We start from the raw sequence: 21645 nt of genomic DNA on the forward strand, positions 1-21645 counted from the left end.
TGTTTCTGGAGATCGATATGGTGTTTGCCAACCACTATCTGAGAGATATCACCACCGAGGACATCTCAGGTATCCACCATTTCGGTCCCATGGTCCTCGCACAACAGTTGACAGTTCCTCGGAGAAGATAAGTCAATTTTACAGATTACTACTTATCTTATAACAGTACTAAATAGCTACATGCTATATATATTTTGCTTAAGTTCTTTTATTATCTTAAGCTCAAGTACTATCAAGTTGTTATATCATACAATATATTAGCTAACAACTCTCACGGAGTTTGCTATTATATATTTAGCTTAAGTTTAATCATATCTTAAGCTCAGTATTATGGTTACATTATAAATGTATTAGCTAACAAACTCTCTACAGAGTGCTATTATATTGTGCTTCAGTTAATTATATCTTAAGCACACGGTACTATATATATCATAAAAATATATTAGCTAACAAGCTCTAATTATATATATCTAAGTTTATTATATCTTAAGCTCAGTACTATGTTTATATCATAAAAGTATATTAGCTAACAAACTCTAGGAGGTTTTGCTATTATATATTTAAAGTTTCATCATATCTTAAGCTCAGTATTATGGTTACATTATAAAATATATTAGCTAACATCTCACGGAGTTTTGCTATTATATATGTAGCTTAAATTAATTATATCTTAAGCACAGTACTATACTCATATCATAAAAATATATTAGCTAACAAACTCTCACGGGTTTTGCTTATATATATATATAGCTTAAGGTTATTCATATCTTAAGCTTAGTACTATGTTTACTTCATAAAAGTATATTAGCTAATAAACTCTAAGGAGTTTATGCTATCATATTAACAAACTTAAGTCTATTAGTCTTAAGCATTGTATTCATGTTGTATATACTTTTATCATAATAATTATATTGTAATAACCCATATATGGCAGCTGATAAGTTAGCAGCAGGAATTCATCAATTCAGTGCCTTTATGAAGTTCCCATAAGGGTTATTACAGTCATTACAGAAATCACTAATTATCTAAAATCCAAAGTATTCTGTATTCCCACCTCCGTTTCCGTCGGCTTCTACAAGCAAATAGCATGAGTCAGGATAAGAAAAAATATGTAATTTTCTGATTAAAATTGATATTTTATACTTATCCTGACTCATGAGGTAAGCCCTCCCGTCCTCCCCACATAACACTTTGGATTTCCCTGAAAATTCTAGTGTTGGGCTCGCCTTATAAGGAGAGAGTGAGGCACATGGCGGGAGGTGGCGCCCTCGTTCCCGCGCTTTTGAGGGAACAGATAACTCGTGGTGAGTACTAATTAGTGATTTTACATTGACGGGAACTTCAATTGGGAGATACAAGTGTTCCACTGTGTTCGCAAGAAGAAGAAGACAAGCAAATAGCATGAGTCAGGATAAGTATAAAATATCAATTTTAATCAGAAAATTTCATTTTCACTGAGTGATGTCCTGTGATATTCTGTTTCCAGGCTGTGTGCTGTTCTGATGGAATTCACTGCTGCCCCGAAGGTACAACTTGTGATACAGCATCTGGCAAATGTAACAGACAAGATGGACTCTCTCTCACATGGTTCAAGAAAACTGCACCCATTGTGAAGAATGTGGAAAGTGTAATGTGTGACTCCACCCAACAATGCCCAGATGGAAGCACCTGTTGTAAACTGTCCTCTGGCCAGTGGGGATGCTGTCCTCTGCCAAAGGTAAGAAAGTCAATGATCAATGATAAGTGATTTTCTGAAAGTGCTCTGACTATTTTCACTGAGTGATGCCCTGTGATATTTTGTTTCCAGGCTGTGTGCTGTTCTGATGGAGTTCACTGCTGCCCCGAAGGAACAACTTGTGATACAGCATCTGGCAGATGTAACAGACAAGATGGACTCTCTGTCGCATGGTTCAAGAAAACTGCACCCATTGTGAAGAATGTAGAAGAGGTAATGTGTGACTCCACCCACGGATGTCAGATGGAAGCACCTGTTGTAAACTGTCCTCTGGCCAGTGGGGATGCTGTCCTCTGCCAAAGGTAAGAAAGTCAATGATCAATGATAAGTGATCTTAAACTGCTCTGACAGTGGACCCATGAATGTCCAGATGGAAGCCCCTGTTGTAAACTGTCTACTGGTCAGTGGGGATGCTGTCCTCTGCCAAAGGGTAAGAAAAGCAATGCTTTTGGATAAAGGATCATCAGAGGAAGTCAGTAACCTAATCACTGTCTGAAAATGAGCTTACTTTTTCACTGAGTGATTTCCTGTGATATTCTGTTTCCAGGCTGTGTGCTGTTCTGATGGAATTCACTGCTGCCCCGAAGGAACAACTTGTGATACAGCATCTGGCAAATGTAACAGACAAGATGGACTCTCTGTCGCATGGTTCAAGAAAACTGCACCCATTGTGAAGAATGTAGAAGAGGTAATGTGTGACTCCACCCACGGATGTCCAGATGGAAGCACCTGTTGTAAACTATCTACTGGCCAGTGGGGATGCTGTCCTCTGCCAAAGGTAAGAAAGTCAATGATCAATGATAAGTGATTTTCTGAAAGTGCTCTGACTATTTTCACTGAGTGATGCCCTGTGATATTTTGTTTCCAGGCTGTGTGCTGTTCTGATGGAGTTCACTGCTGCCCTGAAGGAACAACTTGTGATACAGCATCTGGCAGATGTAACAGACAAGATGGACTCTCTGTCGCATGGTTCAAGAAAACTGCACCCATTGTGAAGAATGTAGAAGAGGTAATGTGTGACTCCACCCACGGATGTCCAGATGGAAGCACCTGTTGTAAACTGTCCTCTGGCCAGTGGGGATGCTGTCCTCTGCCAAAGGTAAGAAAGTCAATGATCAATGATAAGTGATCTTAAACTGCTCTGACAGTGGACCCATGAATGTCCAGATGGAAGCCCCTGTTGTAAACTGTCTACTGGTCAGTGGGGATGCTGTCCTCTGCCAAAGGGTAAGAAAAGCAATGCTTTTGGATAAAGGATCATCAGAGGAAGTCAGTAACCTAATCACTGTCTGAAAATGAGCTTACTTTTTCACTGAGTGATTTCCTGTGATATTCTGTTTCCAGGCTGTGTGCTGTTCTGATGGAATTCACTGCTGCCCCGAAGGAACAACTTGTGATACAGCATCTGGCAAATGTAACAGACAAGATGGACTCTCTGTCGCATGGTTCAAGAAAACTGCACCCATTGTGAAGAATGTAGAAGAGGTAATGTGTGACTCCACCCACGGATGTCCAGATGGAAGCACCTGTGTTGTAAACTATCTACTGGCCAGTGGGGATGCTGTCCTCTGCCAAAGGTAAGAAAGTCAATGATCAATGATAAGTGATTTTCTGAAAGTGCTCTGACTATTTTCACTGAGTGATGCCCTGTGATATTTTGTTTCCAGGCTGTGTGCTGTTCTGATGGAATTCACTGCTGCCCTGAAGGAACAACTTGTGATACAGCATCTGGCAAATGTAACAGACAAGATGGACTCTCTGTCGCATGGTTCAAGAAAACTGCACCCATTGTGAAGAATGTAGAAGAGGTAATGTGTGACTCCACCCATGGATGTCCAGATGGAAGCACCTGTTGTAAACTGTCCTCTGGCCAGTGGGGATGCTGTCCTCTGCCAAAGGTAAGAAAGTCAATGATCAATGATAAGTGATCTTAAACTGCTCTGACAGTGGACCCATGAATGTCCAGATGAAAGCCCCTGTTGTAAACTGTCTACTGGTCAGTGGGGATGTTGTCCTCTGCCAAAGGGTAAGAAAAGCAATGCTTTTGGATAAAGGATCATCAGAGGAAGTCAGTAACCTAATCACTGTCTGAAAATGAGCTTACTTTTTCACTGAGTGATTTCCTGTGATATTCTGTTTCCAGGCTGTGTGCTGTTCTGATGGAATTCACTGCTGCCCCGAAGGAACAACTTGTGATACAGCATCTGGCAAATGTAACAGACAAGATGGACTCTCTGTCGCATGGTTCAAGAAAACTGCACCCATTGTGAAGAATGTAGAAGAGGTAATGTGTGACTCCACCCACGGATGTCCAGATGGAAGCACCTGTTGTAAACTGTCTACTGGCCAGTGGGGATGCTGTCCTCTGCCAAAGGTAAGAAAGTCAATGATCAATGATAAGTGATCTTAAACTGCTCTGACAGTGGACCCATGAATGTCCAGATGGAAGCCCCTGTTGTAAACTGTCTACTGGTCAGTGGGGATGCTGTCCTCTGCCAAAGGGTAAGACAACAATGATCTTGGATAAAGGATCATCAGAGGAAGTCAGTAACCTAATCACTCTCAGAAAGTGAGCTTACCCTGTTTTCACTGAGTGATGAAAAGCAATGCCTGTGATATCACTGTCTGAAAATGAGCTTTTGTTTCTGTTTCCAGGCTGTGTGCTGTTCTGATGGAATTCACTGCTGCCCCGAAGGAACAACTTGTGATACAGCATCTGGCAAATGTAACAGACAAGATGGCTACTCAGTGAATTGGGTGATGAAAAACCCATCAATTTCTAAACCCATGAAAAAACTGCCAAAGATCGTCTTGCCTTGGCAACGAGAACCCTTCATGAAGAACGGTCACAAAGTGAAGGACATCACATGCAACGACTCCAGCAAATGCCCAGATGGAAGTACCTGCTGTCAGCTTCAAAATAATTCCTACGGCTGTTGTCCAGAAACCAATGTAAGTATTCTTTGTTTGTTTGTCATTTAATGCTGAAATCAGCAGTATTCAGCTATGTGACATTGGCCTGTGCCATACAATAACAGGAACGGATAATCTTGTGATCTGAGCAGTGATTCACACCCTAAGGATTCCACTCAAGTTGTGAGTCCAACAATAGATCTTTCCTTCATCTACTCTCACTACCAGCACAGGTTGTTTATGTTGGATGTGGATTCAGAAAATTCCTATAATATAGAAGGGATCTGTGCAGCACGGTGTTCAAAGTATGTGCCTGTCAGCTGGCCAGCAGCATGTAATTCTCAGTTCAGACCAGTTGTTTGAAATTTAGAGGGTCCATGCCTACAGATAATTTGTGTCTATATTGTGCAACAGTAAACTGCGGTTGTTTCATGGTCCACGGTGTTAATGTACGATGTTGCAGGCTGGACTGTCATCTTAATGTTGTACATAATGTTGTAGGCTGTCCTGTCCTGTTAATGTTGTACATGGTGTTGCAGGTTGTACTTTCATGTTAATGTTGTACACGATATTGCAGGCTGCACTATAATCTTGTACACAATCTTGCAGCTGCATTATAATGTTGTTCACAATGTTGCAGGCTGTACTATAATGTTGTACGCGATGTTGCAGGCTGTACTATAATGTTGTGCACAATGTTGCAGGCTGTACTATAATGTTGTACACAATGTTGCAGGCTGTACTATAATGTTGTACACAATGTTGCAGGCTGTACTATAATGTTGTACACAATCTTGCAGGGTGTAGTATAATGTTGTACACAATGTTGCAGGCTGTACTATGTTGTACACAATGTTGCAGGCTGCACTATGATGTTGTACACAATGTTGCAGGCTGTACTATAATGTTGTACACAATGTTGCAGGCTGTACTATTATGTTGTACACAATGTTGCACAATGTTGCAGGCTGTACTATAATGTTGTACACAATGTTGCAGGCTGTACTATAATGTTGTACACAATGTTGCAGGCTGCACTATAATGTTGTACACAATGTTGCAGGCTGTACTATGATGTTGTGCACAATGTTGCAGGCTGTACTATCATGTTGTACACAATGTTGCAGGCTGTACTATAATGTTGTACACAATGTTGCAGGCTGTACTATAATGTTGTACACAATGTTGCAGGCTGCACTATGATGTTGTACACAATCTTTCAGGCTGTACTATAATGTTGTACACAATGTTGCAGGCTGCACTATGATGTTGTACACAATCTTGCAGGCTGTACTATAGTATAATGTTGTACACAGTGTTGCAGGCTGTACTATAATGTTGTACACAATGTTGCAGGCTGTACTATAATGTTGTACACAGTGTTGCAGGCTGTACTATAATGTTGTACACAATGTTGCAGGCTGTACTATAATGTTGTGCACAATGTTGCAGGCTGTACGATCATGTTGTACACAATGTTGCAGGCTGTACTATAATGTTGTGCACAATGTTGCAGGCTGTACGATCATGTTGTACACAATGTTGCAGGCTGCACTATGATGTACACAATGTTGCAGGCTGTACTATAATGTTGTACACAATGTTGCAGGCTGTACTATAATGTCGTACACAATGTTACAGGCTGTACTAAAATGTACACAATGTTGCAGTCTGTACAATAATCAATGTTGTACACGATGTTGCAGGCTATCTGCTGTGCTGACAAGATCCACTGCTGTCCCGTTGGCTACAAATGTGCCCCGTCATCAGGTTTTTGCTGGAAGAACAACTCAACGATTCCCATCCTCGGTCACCGCATGCCATAAAGGGAGACCACTCTAACCCTCACATTAGTGGTGTTACGATTGGTAGATATATCCCTGTCACCCAAGTGTTTCACAGTGGCTGTGTTTTGCAAAGCATATGTAATGTCTTCATTCCTGTCACATACATCTCAGCATCATCAGGTTAATAGATACTGGTTCATCAGAGGGACCTGAAAATACATGGCAATGAAGGTAGTTTGTATGTATATTACTATGTTTGTCTGTTCTTTCTAATACCAAATAGTAGTAGAATGTCAGCCCTTCACCGTCTTCGTTGTCTTAAATGATTGGTTAACAAGGCCTTGTGTATAATGAGCCTGTACTTAAAACAAATCTAGATTGTCCTTGTCCTAAATGAAGTTTGATGTATTTGGGATATGGATTAGTAACGTCTCGAAATTGTTATTTTCAGAGTTATCATTAATTTTTGTTTATTTTATTAAGTTTATCAATCCAGAATTTTGAATTATCTGTCCCTCTGAAATAATTCAAAAGTTTCTTGCCAAGACTCGGAACTTACAAAGTTAATTCATTGAGGACAAATAAACCTTATGGATTGTAGTTAATTGTGTAAATATGTATGGGATGAATTTGTAATAATTATTGTGGTAACTGTAGAGAGGACTGTGTTCTTCGGTCAGTTACTCTGGAAACTTAAGATGTTTGCCAACATGTGCCTGTAATTATGGATAATGTGAAGATTCTGTGTTATTTAGGTGTGATGTTCTCTCTAGTATAACCACATAGCCTCCCTGTTCAGTGTAAGGGAGTACCAAAGTTTATTCTAACACGCTTGACTTGTTGTGTGAATGGGATATTATGATGAATGGTGGCTTAATACATGTATTGTGTGTATGATACAACTGCTGTTGGAGTGATCTACGTTTTATAATAAGGGTGTTAATAATAATAATAATAATAATATAATGAGGGTGTTTGTTTTCTGAACTGCAGCTGGTGCAGATGCAGAGTTCTATAACTGATGTTGCAATGTTGAATATAAGGAAGTGTTATGGAGATCATCGTCTGTGTCTCCAGGGTAGCATTCAGTAAACACACTGTCCCTGGATCCATTCTCATGGTTCTGGCGAGATGAAGGTGGTGGGGTAGCCTTGTGGTTAAAAGCGTTGGCTAAATCACGCCGAAGACCAGGTTCGATTCCCCCCATAGGTACAATGTGTGAAGCCCATTTCTGGTGTCCCCTGCTGTGATATTGCTGGAATATTGCTAAAAGCGATGTAAAAGCATACTCACTCACTCACTTACTTATGGTTCTGACAATCTCAGTTATTAATTTCTATGTGAGTTATAAACCAGCCAATGTTTGGTTGAGAAAGTCAAAACAATGGCAGCCTGCTACGTAGATTATGAACAGGTTTACGAGAAATTCATCATTGAAAACTAAAAACTTTCATTTGTCGGTAAAATGTTAATGAACAATAATCATGGGTAATTTGAAATTGCGGAATGGAAACAGGTCTTAGTGTATGTTCACCAACTGGCACCCTGGAGATGGAAAGGATGTGCGTAACTCAGTGTTGCAATTTAGTGGGTAAACATGTGCTAATAATAATTATTTTCATCTTGTCTGGCACAGGTATACTGTTAGTACTGACGTGGGATATGAACCTTGATTAAAGGGGTGAGATTCTCGACACCAGATCTCGCTCAAAGTCAATGTGTCGTCATTTTGTGATAAACCGTCCCATGCAGGATAACACATTTGATTTACTGTTATGTTTGATTCATCAGTTGTGGTCCACTGAAAAACATATCAAATCTGACTAAAAGGAATTGTTCAAACTAGAAAGAGAGGAAAGAAATTATGCTGTCATATCTTACGACTTTCACCTTTTAAAAATTAGATCAGCATTAATGGCATTACTCGTGAATGGTTTCCTCTTGGTGTATCTGCGATGGTGTTATTTTTTGTTTACCACTGTTTTACAATGACAATAACAATCTATTACCATGGTAACTGTAGGAAACAGATGTCCATCAATACCTCTGTATTTCCAGGTCAGGCATCAGATGGTGAGCATTGATTTTTAAATCTTCACATTCCATGGTGTATTTATTGAGGGGATAATAAATACATTATTTGTAAAATACTGTTCTGTTTTATATGCTTTATACATTGTTATACTTTGTTATACTCCCACCTCACGTGAGAGTGGGGTCGGTTGGGTAGCCTAGTGGTTAAAGGGGGCGGTGGGGTAGCCTAGTGGATAAAGCGTTGGCTCGTCACGCTGAAGACCCGGGTTCGAATCCCCACATGGGTACAATGTGTGAAGCCCATTTCTGGTGTCCCCCGCCATGATGTTGCTGGAATGTTTTGCCTGTTGTTTATTGTGCATCCAACAGTCTTCCAGGTAACAGTGGCCTCTACTAATCAAGCCTGATCAGACTATCCAGTGATTGATATTGTCACTGCAGGATGCTGACATGCTGTCATTGTCACAGAGAATGACCAACTGATGTTGCCTTACACAAGTATACATTGCTAGGTTCCTGAGACCCGTGAGATCCTGGTTAGAATTGATCTTCAGTAACCCATGCTTGTCGTAAGAGGCGTAATGGTGGTCAGACTCGCTGACTTGGTTGACTCATGTCATCGTATCCCAATTAGGTAGATCAATGCTCATGCTGTTGATCACTGGATTGTCTGGTCCAGACTCGATTATTTATAGATCGCCCCATAAAGCTGGAATATTGCAGAGTGTGGCATTTTTATAGGGGTGGTGCCTATAATCGGTACATTGGCGCCAACGTGGGGCTGAGCATAGTCATATAAAATTTGAACAAGTCTCAGTACCCTGCTGTGTGCAAGGGACGTGCCTTAAGTTGACAGGGGAGTATGTAGCAGGTCGTGGAGCCATCCCATAGATGACATACTTGCCTTGTCAGCTTGCTAGCGGGTTAACCTCTTTGCTTATGTGGACAAGGCGTCTAACTCCGGATCAGAAGGTCCATAGTTCGAATCCCAGCACGAGACTCAGACATTTCATGGCTGCTACACTTAGAAACTAAAGAAATAAATAGTATCTCACTTGTCGGAAGTGCAGCAGCAATTTATTTGTACAATTCAATATTACACTTCTAGAACACCTGTCTATTTGCATACATATCTACATTTGCATTACAATACTGCAATGTAATTCAGGCTATTTTCATGATCGGGACCTGATGTCAACAATAAACTAGCTTCTATAAGGAAACAGAAGACTATCATATATACATGGTATCTTGGAGATTAGACTAACAACTAGTCTCTGAAATGAACATATTTTACAGAAAAAAAGCTCATAGTAAAACTAATGAAATATAATGAAAAGGAGCCTGAGACTTTCTTCATTTTCAGAAGCTGTGGAAATCTAGACTTGCCACATTTTCTAGACTTTCGTGGGGGCTTTCTTGTATATATTTGCTTCAGGGTCTGTATGACAGACTATCTTGAGATATATATATATATTTATGATCCATATTGATTGCCAGCCCTAGTAATAAGGTTGGCCAGGACTTATTGCTCTTTGTAGAGAGTATGCAATATAATTTTAGGTGTGGCAAGATAATTCACTGGGCAATTACAATGATTTGGTACAAATGGCTCGAGAACACTTTCATGATTTTTTAACATTTTCTGTATCACAACCAAATTGAAAACAATATTGACTTTTGTAGCACAATAGATCAAGAAATGCTGAGATAATAAATGGGTCCCAATTCTGATGCATAATCAAGAACAATCAAGACTTTTTCATAGTTGGGTTTTCTACTTGGTAGCGAATTTGATCCAGTCTTCTTCATTGTAGAACAGGTAGAAGCGTTAGAGGGTATTCCTGGACCTGTTTGTTCATGAATCCATTTGTCTGTAGGAGCCACGAAGAACCCAGACCCAGACCACGGCTTTGTCCCGCTCGCTGATATGGCAGTAACGCAGATAATGGTGTTGTCGGCGGAGCTCGGAACTCGGAGAATGTAATACCTGCAATAATAATTTGTCAGTGATTAGCTGACTTAGTCATGGAGAAAATACTCTTTAGATTTTGTGTGTCTTATTTGTAGAGATATCAGTCAATCGCTGAGAGGAAAGTATATGTCATGTTTCTGTTAACAACATTTTCTCACACAGAGCATCCGAGTTATCAAGGGTTGTATCTCCATTTCATTGACAACTATACTACCCAACAATTATTAGGGATATTCTGAGTGTCAAGGTGGGGATACATCTGCCTGGATGTTATGAGTCAGCTATTCATCACGCACCTGACACATATTGGGCTTTATGTCCTTATAAACAAAAGTTAAATTTTATGAATATTGTCTCGTGACTTTGTACGAATGTGACCTAGCGCAGTGTCCCTTTCATGAGTTGAGCTGTCCTGTTCAGAATGCATTTAAATGAAGTTAGGACTCATTCTGTGGGTGATTCAGAAGAGAAGTGACACCTGTATTCAACAAAGTTTAACTTCTGAAGTGTCTGAAAACAAACAGGGTGGTGGGGTAGACTTGTGTGTAAAGCGTTTGCTCATCATTCTGAAGACCCGGGTTCGATTCACCACAAGGGTACAATATCTGGAGCCCATTTCTGGTGCCCCCTGTCGTGATATTGCTGGAATAGTGCTAAAAGCGGCTTAAACCTAAACTCCCTCACTCACTTAAATTTTTGTAACATCTTAAACAGTTAATATTAAGAGGCTATTTCACGACAGTTTTCCAGTCATATCAGCCCGAGTCTACCTAAGGCCCCTCGGGCTGATATGGTAGTCGAGGGCCAATATGATTGGCAAAAGGGAAACTCATATCATAACCCTTTTAATATATACCACATCAAGGGACGTAACTCTAAAACAAACTTGGCTCCGTCTATTGAAGTTTCGAGCATTTGCAAGTATTTATACCATACCAGTTTAGTAGCCGGGCAATACGACTGATGTGGATTTTCAGCACTTGGGCTGATACGGCTGATATACATTTTCGGCCCGGGTGGTCAACATGGACATATGCGAACAGCCAGTGTTGTATGTGCAAAGTGGTCCATATTATTCATGAATAAGGAAAGTGGTAACAATATATATTCTCACCACCAGGGGCAGAGCGGCTGTCTCGCTGACTCTGATATTTCCTCCACTGTTCCTCAGACTCGAACAGAATAGCGTCTCGGCGAGTGTTGGGGGGTATGGACCTGTACTCATGGTATTTCACCCAGCTTCTTTCCGACGGGATGTAATACCCAGATCCCTCATACACATACGACTTTCCGTCTCCACTTGGGTAGTTGTCTACAGGGACACTGTTGTATGGGCCTCGTTCACATAATGTGGTCCCCTTCCCTGTCTCTAGCTCACCCCGCGACGAACCACGTGACATACTTGAAGTTTGGTCTGAAATGGTGATAGGAAGTCATTACACATTTGAGACATCCTGTAAATCATGAAATGAATCTTTCACCAAATTAATGAGAACAACCACTCCAATTCTGTATTATTCAAATATAGTAAGTAATCTCTATTCACCCCTTTTGAGGAACTTAATAAATACGTAAAGGCATAAATGACAATGAACTCCAATATGCAATATGTTAAAAAATGAATGATCATGCTATAGATGTTAACACTGCAGAGACATTTTTAGCATTTTTTCATGTTCACATTAATTCCCTGTTTAACATGCATACAAAATCTGAAATTACTGTGAAACTTTATAAATCATCTTGTGTACATCTTGTGTATTTTCTGAGCAATGAATTTCACAGAGACAATGACAATATAACATTACATATCATTAGGCAATATCAACAAAATCCATCAATGCAACTGTTCACTGACTTTCCAATCCTCAACAGTAAATATGATACTGGATTCTACTGGCTCATTGACATCACACATGACTGGACTTTATTCAGGTGGAGTTTATTCCCTACATATATATATATATATATTAGGAACAAATTATTTCATAATGGCAATGAATGTTTTTCCTGTCGAAGAACAGACGTAATTATACTATTTAGAATCGCTTTTCAAGACATCTGTATATCAGAACAAGTTAAGGCACACAACTTCCCCAACAACCACAAGCAAAGAAGAACTATGTAACGATTTTAGTGTATATATTATATATCACTATGATAAATGTCCAATGATGATGCAAATTGATGAATATCAATGCTATATTATTATTAGATCATAGGTTTTCAGATTTCACACATTTTTAGGTAGTTGTCTCTCTCTCTCTCTCTCTCTCTCTCTCTCTCTCTCTCTCTCTCTCTCTCTCTCTCTCTCTCTCTCTCTCTCTCTCTCTCTCTCTCTCTCTCTCATATTTGTGACGATTGCATCACTTCAATAAAATTTGATCACAAAGTGCAAGTTTGCTTGATATTATCGTTAAGTGTCGATGGCTGAGGTTCACATTTCTGATCAATACAAAAACAAACAAAAAATATTTACAAGATGTTGTTAACGCATTGTTGTCTCTAAATTAACTTAATCAAAATGACAAAGACGAACTCATGTTACCTTAAACAATATTCGCTGTCAACACTTTCACTGGTCACTTCCTGGAGTAGATGGCGGCCATCTTGTTTACCGTATCGTAGCAACAACCAGGTGCGCAAAAACGCCACCTAGTAGAGAAACAGAGCAAGTATAAACAAACGGCTTGTGTCTCTTATGTTCTTTGTCGTAGACTCGTCAAGGTAATTTCAGCATTTCTTATTTCATAAATGATTCAAAACTGTTTATATTTACCTGACTGAATACAATATTATATATTTATTGTGAATATTGCATTCTGTCTTAATTTTCATGATGCATGAGTTTATGCTCTCCTTTTAAAATTTAGACATGTCATGTGAAATATATCTTGATTACACTCACAACTGGTACCAATTTAGTTTGCAATCAGTAAATCTATCGTACTGCCTTGTCGAGATGCGATCGATTCGTCCTTCAAGGGACATAACTCCACCGAGCTTTTCAAAGCTGATTCGTGCGACGAGGCAGGGACTTTGCATCCGGATAGGAGAGATGTATAGGATGACACAGAGATTAGCAATGCTCATCCTGTATCCGGAGGACTCACAATAATATCTATTGTACCAAAATTCTTGTTAAGAAATATTGGATCCTAATAATATATTTATTATAAATAATCTTACGGTACACCCTGTCATTTTATAACGTTACAGAACCCATAATATTTCTGACTTGGTTGGCACATGTCATCGGTTCCCAGTTGCGTAGATCGATGCTCATGCTGTTGATCACTGGATTGTCTGGTCCAGACTGGATTATTTACAGACCGTCGCCATATAGCTGGAATATTGCTAAACTCACGCACTTAATATTTCATGTAAGGAAGCTCAAAATTAATGATCCATTTTTCATGTGAAGTAAATGTTATAGCTCGTCTTTGTGCAAATCAGGTGCCCATTTAATCTGACCATCAAGTCATCTTACCATCCAGTCAATTGGCCAATAATCTAGTTGACGTAAGAAGGCCGTGTCTCTTTACGCGAAGTAAAGACGCTGGTTCACCTTGAGCACAGTCTTGCACTCTAGACTGACACGTCCTGTATCATCAGACAACCCTTGGGCTGTCCGTATTCTTTATTGCTTCCCATCTATCGATCGCCCTGAATTTTCGTTGAAATAATGAAGAGTTTTCTGTATCTCAGTTTTGCCCATCACTGATGTGATAAAAACTACACCTTATTACCGTTGCATATTACCAAAAACAGTTCAGTTACATCATTCTTCATATACATTTATCAAAAATTGTTTCCGAAAAAAGCGACTCGATCTACATCACAGATTAATCTGAAGGCGATTTAAATTTTTAATTTCAGAAAATCAGTTCCACAATGAACTATATCTATATATACTACCCATCAAAAGTTTAGACTCACGTACTAGTGTAAATGTAGTCAACTTCAGTCAACTGTCCTAAACCAGATTTTGCAAAATATTCCATACTGTTTAAAGGTACTGTTTACACATGAAATGATGCATTGTAAAACAAATTCGTAAAGTTGAAAAGATTATTGTTATCAGATCAATAAATGTTGAAACTCCGTGAAAATTGGCGAACGCTTTGTGGATCGGGATCGGGTGGTCAGGCTCGCTGACCTGGTTGACACATCTCGTATCCAAATTGCGTAGGTCGATGCTCATGTTGTTGATCACAGTATTGTCTGGCCCAGGGTCGATTATTTACAGACTGCCGCTATATAGTTGGAAGATAGGTGAGTTCGTCGTTAAAGAACAACCAACTTTGTGGATCGCGTCCTGAAAATAAATTCTAACCCGAATCTTCACAGTGGTTCTCATATTATTTCCGGGCGGCGTTATAGCTGCAATATTGCTTAATAAGCAGCGTTAAGCAACAAACAATTAATATACTCAGCTGAATGAACGAGTTCCTAAACACTTAACCCAACTGCCTACATGCCCACCCGGAATGCTACCCGACATTTACTGTACATATGGTATTTCAGCCATGTCTTCTGAGCTGCCGAAGCCCCACTATTCCACCCCATCCAACAACTATCTGTCCGGGGACTGGAAGTCTCACGTGTGGATGGGCCAACAGTACTACGTCCCCTCGGAGCGAGACTGGATCAAGTACCACGACTATCGCTCCTTGCCCCGGGAAACGCGGAGAGACGCTATAGACATGCAGTCAGAAGACCAGTGGGTGGCCTTTACACGCCAGAGGGACACGCCTGGAGGTACGTCACAGGTCACGTGGTGTGTGATGTCATGTATTACGTCACATTTGTATATAACTGGATATATAACTTGAGGTTTCTCGGTGTTCTGTCATAGTCACTGAGCTGTCATGTTAAATGTGTGCATTTACCTGTAATATGAAACAACTACTCTTTCCAACAATTCACGCGTACCTGTCACGTTTTAATACACACAAAGGATATAGGTGGTGTTTTTCCGGCACGTACCCATGTCTGTGATTTGTAAGTCACTATCAAAACCCCTTTCAAAAGATTTTCGTGTTACTTTGGAAAATAACCCCAAAGCACCAAGTGTGTACTTTTTTTGTACGTCAGTGTATTTCCAAACTTTACGAAATATACTCTTCAAAAAAGTTGGGGAACCTGAACTTTCAATTTGGATAGGAAGTATAAGCCTTCTCAAATATTTCAAAGACTGATATCTCATGAAAGCACCACCATTTCTCTTTATCACCACCCCAAAACGCATGTGATGCACGTGCACAATGCAGTAGCTCCATACACGTGCATTGTCTTGATTTTGACAATTTTCATGAATGTCGATAAATCGCTGTAGACCATGATTTCGACAATCATCTTGCATCGGCTAGCGTTGGTTGTAGTCATTTTCTACTTGCCCTTTTTTTTTTTGGAGGGGGAGTTGAAAATGAAAATCCTATACATGCAAATTGCAGGTCATACACCAATCATCTTTCAAAAGTGATTCCTGTTCAAACATCTATGGTCATAAGGAAGTGCAAGTGGTGATGCACTCTCTAAACCTTCATTATTATCATATATATTATTGATATTGATATATAACATTGCTTGACTCCGACATATCTCCCAATGTTTTCAATCGTAAATTAAAAACGAAGTTCCCCTACGTTTTTTAAGAGTATATGAATATAAATGGAATTGGTCTTCAGCAACAAACGAACAAATTCGAACAACCACACTTCATCGAAAATAATTCCTAGTCCCGGGATACGTGCCCAATTAATGATGATACCAAACTCCTTTTTATACCCCGGACGCCGGTACCTGTTGAGTTGTATTTCAAATGGTGCTAACAGTACGCTGGATATAGGCATTTCGACTCTGATATACTTTGAGTATAAGATAATCTTATATATATAGGCCATACTTATAAATATATCAGAGTCAGGCGCCTATGGCTGGATACCATGAAACGCCAATGTTAAATTTTCAAAGTTTAAATTCATATTCGAATTTCTTTTGGCCAAAACTGAAAAATCAGTAACATACTCATGGCACCCCCATTCATAACTTCATTTGATGCATATTTTACGGGTCAAGGTCGAGTCTACCATATCAAGTCTTCATCATTTCTTGTCCCAGGCTACTACCACAAGGACGTCGGCTTGAAGCAGTCCGGTGTTCCTGCTCTCAGACTGTCAGGCTATACACGCAATCTCCCCTCCATGCCACACAGGGACATCTTCCAAAACCCCTGGCCCAAAGCTGACCAGTGGGTGCCCCCTGCACGTGCAGGGAGAGGCGATTATTACGGATACTACCACGAGGCCATCGAAACTGAGCGAGAGCGCCGGAAGAAGGAATACCCGACGAGCATGCGCATTGAGCCCAGAGATGTCCCGAAACTGTTGTAGAAGATTCAGGAAGACCTATGTATTCCTTACTGTGAAAATTACCAGATATGGAGAGATAGAATATTATACCACTTGTTGCTAAGCCCATTCTGGGAAGTAACTAAATTCTTTGTATGTGCTTGTTGCAATCGGATAATATCCCCAAAAATGAACGTTTGAAGGATGATAAATATAACATATGTGTTTGAGTTTTATTGAACATGTATCATCTCTTGTATGACATTCGTACATGACGCCAACGCATAATTGCAAATTATTCATTTTAAAAACTCACTGAAAACGATATATTCAGACATTTTTGTGTGATTTTAAGTGTTCAAAATGTGCATGCTAGAGAATATAATTACACATACCTTAATTGGTTTTATTTTCTTGAATTAATCATCATCAACCCAGTTTGGCGTGAGAATGAAACTGATGTAAAAGATTCAGGAAGACCTCGATCAGATCCGTTACTACGACAATTACTAGATATGGAGAGATGTAATATTATTCCACATGTTGCAAAGTCCATTCTGGGAAGTCACTTATTTCTTTGTCTATGCTCCTGTTTGCAATCTTATGTTCCGAAAACATGAACGTTTGAGAATATATATTACTTTTGCGTGTGAGTTATATTGAACATGTATAATATTTTGTAATGCATTTGTTCAAATATTTTATCGTCTTTTCTTCTTGTATTTCCTTTCATATCATATTCAATTTAGCATTAGTCGTTATATGCACACATTGCCTTTAGGCCTAAATAGTCGCGGGTTTATGGTTCAATTGCCTTGTAAGCAACGTAGCTCGCTATGGAGAGTTACTTCCCTTAGGCATGACAGGATCCTATATTTGTGGTTTTGAATCCCAGATTCGCCTCCATTATACATCTGCGTTTGCCAGCACCACACCAAAGTGGCGTATGTTTAGGAACTGCACCATTTCGGGTTTTCTTCGCGTTAATTGACACGCAAGTGATATAACTGGAATAATGTTGAAATAGTTAAGAGCTGTTTCCCCAGCTGAAACGAGAAGGTTGACTCAGACTTAACAGGTATTCAATATTCATACAGAACTGAATTGTAACACCAGGGGGGAAACCATTCTTGATCGAAAGGTAATTAACACATTGGATTAAAACACACGCGAAAGGTCCAACAGTGAGTGAGTGAGCATGGTTTTACGCCGCCTTTAGCAATATTCCAGCAATATCACGAGTCTTCAGCGTGGCGAGCGAACACTTTAACCACAAGGCTACCCAAACGTCCTTTACTCTTTGGAACAGACAATCCAGTGACTGACATCCTGCCACACAGCCGGGACAGCTGATATGCAATCAATCAACTCATCGAGCCTGACACCAGAAATGGGCTTCACACATTGTGCCAATGTGGGGAATCGAACCCGGGGCCTTTGGCATGACGCGCGAACGCTTTAACAACTAGGCTTCGCCAGTGTGTCAAAGTAGAATAATGCTCGAGCTCCATTCTTGAATCAATATATAGTGTTAGAGGAAGGCAACGATGTCTTCATACGAGAGCTCCGTCAGCACAATGCAAGTACATAAGAAGCATGTAAGGTCGCAACAGGCAGTGCGTAAATCGTTCTCACCTCGCATTATCGTCTGTTTGCAGTGAAAATGTACCGATGAATTTCACTTTAAACAAAACAGTAAATCAAATAAAGTGAAATTAAGATTGCGAATCCTCATAATTTTACCTTGCCAATTAAACATATAAATTTCTGAATTTTATTCAACTTAGGATAAAAGTTGTTTAACAGACGATTATAGATTCAAATCGCTATTATTGGTTTGTATTACAAGGGAGTAAACGCAGTAATTGGAACAGTGATACAAATGCACGTGCGGTACGTGATGAACGTTAACTTAGACCAACCCCACTTCTTCTCGGTGTTTCATTTAATGTGCATACCCCCCTTGTAATACAAACCAACAATAGCGATTTGAAACAATGATCGTTTGTTAAACAACTTGAATAAAATTCTGAGATTTAAATGTTCAATTAGCAAGGTAAAATCATGAGGACTCGTACTTCTAAATTCACTTTATTTGATTTACGTTTTTGCTTAAAGTGAAATTCATCGGTACGTTTTCACTGCAAACAGACTATAGGCACGGTCAGCCCTTCAGTAACCGTTATCTTGCAGCTCGCATGAGGTAGTGCCGTAAATGAATCGACAACTACGGAAAAGCTCAGAGTCATAGCTTCTGTACATCCAAACCTGGTGGATCAGTCATTTCTGGCCATAAATTCTTGGAATTGTGCATTCGACAGAATAACTGAAGTACATCCTGACGACCAAAAAAATAACAGTTTAGCCAAGAGGAATTTTGGGTAATATTTAATTCTTAGTAGCCACTTGTAGTGAGTGAGTGCGTTTTACGCCGCTTTTGCAATATTGCAGCAATATCACGGCGAAATGGGCTTCACTGTAGCCACTTGTAGAAATGCTCCAAACAGTTTGGCATCAATAAAACAGACAGATGCTACTAACTGACTGACTGACTGACTGAGTTTGGTTTTACGCCGCTTTTAGCAATATTCCAGCAACATCACGGCGGGGGGACACCAGAAATCGCTATTCACGGGATAGGGTGGTCAGGGTCGCTGACTTGACATATGCCATCGTATCTCAGTTTCACAGATCGATGCTCATGCTATTGACAAGTGGATTGTCTTGAGGTTTTTTTTATTGTCATCGCATCCTTATTGCGAGCATTGATGTTCATGATATCAATCTCTGGGTTGTCTGGTTCAGACACGATTATTTACAGACCGCTTCATATATAGCTGCACTATATCGGTGCAGTTCTAAACAACAAACAAAACAATAATTCTACTGAGTGAGTGAGTTTAGCTTTACGCCGCACTCAGCAATATTTCAGCTATATGGCTGCGGTCTGTAAATAATCGAGTCTGGACCAGAAAGACCAGTGATCATCAGCATGAGCATCGATCTGCGCAATTGGGAACCAATGACATGTGTCAACCAAGTCAGCGAGCCTGACAACCCGATCCCGTTAGTCGCCTAGCTCTGACGACAAGCATGGGTTACTGACGATCAATTTTAACCCGGACCTTCACGGGTTAATTCTACTGAGACTTAGAAATGGACTCAATCATCAACAACCGTGCGATTTCCGAGTCAGAATCGTATGTTTCGCTAAGAATAGTTCAATTGATTCCTGTTTTAGACATCCATTTTTCTTACTTGAGCCGAAGAAAGTTGGTTAAGTTGTCGACGGACATATCAAGATCCGGTTTCGACTTGGTTTTGTCATAAGAGGCGAATAACGGGATTAGGTGGTCATTCTCGCTGCCTTTGTAATTGTATCTCAGTTGCGGAAGTCCATACATGCTCAAGATGCCAGTCACTGGATTGGCTGGTCCGACTCGATTATAAACGCTTCAGAAAACTTTAAAAAATAGCTGTTTCCCTGCTCGTTGCTTGGAGGTGGCCAACTGGCCTATGGTACGTGAGATTCGGTGGTTAAACCATCCATCTTCATCTTTTTGTGTGCTGTATCTGAGTGGTATGCATGGGGAAACCGGGTATCCCGGGGCAATTGTAACAAGGGCGATTACTCTAAACGTTTTCGCTCAAGCATAGCGTATGTGAGTAGAGTTATTTCCCTTTGCTTTCCTGCGGTACACATCCAGACGTTTTTCAGCTGCTCGATCGTGGAGAGATACAGTCTACGAAAAATGTTTTTTCACTTAGGTAAGTAATTTTTTCACAAAACGTAATAAAACGTTCTTAATGCAGTAAATGTCCCTTGATATGAAATAAACTTTTTAAGTGTAAAATTGAGGTATTACGACATATTTTGAAGTAGAAATGATTTGATAAGCCCGAAGTTGTTAACATGTGACGTGACATGAAACATGGCTACTAGGGCAATTCTAACACTGTAAATAATTACAACTGACCACATGTGATGTTCCTCTAGTGTTGAAAGAAAATTATGATGAAGGTTCTATCTTAGTTCTTTGATATCATAGTAGAACATTTTCAGTGTTATGTTGACAGTAATAGCCCTCGGGTGGAACTTTTTGGTGTTAATCTTTGTATCATATTTTGGTCATACGAAAACAAAAAAATTAAACCAAAAATATTTTAAATGTCGATGGTGACAAAGGTTTAATGTTTATCCATTTCCACCTCAGTTGATGAAGATAACATCTTTCCACATTACATTTTGATTTTATTTGGAAAATAAACAGCTTATTACATTTGAACCTTTCTTGTTACAATTGCCCCATCCACCTGTTACAATTGCCCCGTGCTAACACTTGTGCAAGCAGTCATTGCATTTGCTACGTAATAACTTTGTAACGACATGATAGTGAGGTTTAAAGCCAAGATGCCAATGTACTAAAGTACTGTCGGAAATAGAAAAAAACTGTTTTTAGGCTGTTACTCTGTATCCCTAAAATTTACACAATTGCAAATAGCATATGTCGAAATAACCCACTTCTGCCTAACTTGGCATTCAGTGGGATGCGTAATACGATATCCAGAAAAGCATGTTTACTCGTAAAATCGGTCAAAACTTAGAAAAAATACGAATAGCTGCTGAAAACAATAGATCAGACTATAAATGGCAATTAGGTCGCTCAGCCAGGTATGACGACGGACCGTCGACTCACCTGGCATGAAATGCACGTGCTGCCTACAGGCACAAGGGGTCATCTCAAAGATATTTTGTGCTTTTTCATGTGTGTTGACTATGTCTCATCTATTGATTAACATCTTACGTGTCTTTCTTTCATATAGTTTCATATAGTTTATGTTGAGATA

At 39.8% G+C, this 21645-nt stretch overlaps 2 protein-coding genes and 1 pseudogene across 2 annotated transcripts; 2 read left to right on the forward strand and 1 right to left on the reverse strand.

Moving 5' to 3' along the window:
* The window catches only part of LOC124265021, a 126340-nt pseudogene extending 117757 nt beyond the window's left edge, over positions 1-8583 (forward strand).
* Positions 8584-9833: 1250 nt separating this feature from the next.
* Positions 9834-13069, reverse strand: LOC124265028. The gene is given in 5 exon segments (XM_046699809.1): positions 9834-10291; positions 10294-10394; positions 10397-10459; positions 11559-11858; positions 12993-13069. Coding segments are annotated over 4 exon segments (495 nt in total). The 5' UTR covers positions 11845-11858; positions 12993-13069; the 3' UTR covers positions 9834-10246.
* LOC124265027 lies at positions 13057-17499 on the forward strand. Its single transcript, XM_046699808.1, has 3 exons — positions 13057-13171; positions 14972-15205; positions 16568-17499. The coding sequence occupies exons 2-3, from the start codon at positions 14974-14976 to the stop codon at positions 16837-16839; spliced, it is 504 nt and encodes a 167-aa protein (XP_046555764.1). The 5' UTR covers positions 13057-13171; positions 14972-14973; the 3' UTR covers positions 16840-17499.
* Positions 17500-21645: the final 4146 nt, after the last annotated feature.

Source organism: Haliotis rubra, unplaced genomic scaffold (assembly GCF_003918875.1).
Source record: "Haliotis rubra isolate DU_JTF1 unplaced genomic scaffold, ASM391887v1 Scf957, whole genome shotgun sequence".
Taxonomy (NCBI): Eukaryota; Metazoa; Mollusca; class Gastropoda; order Lepetellida; family Haliotidae; genus Haliotis; species Haliotis rubra.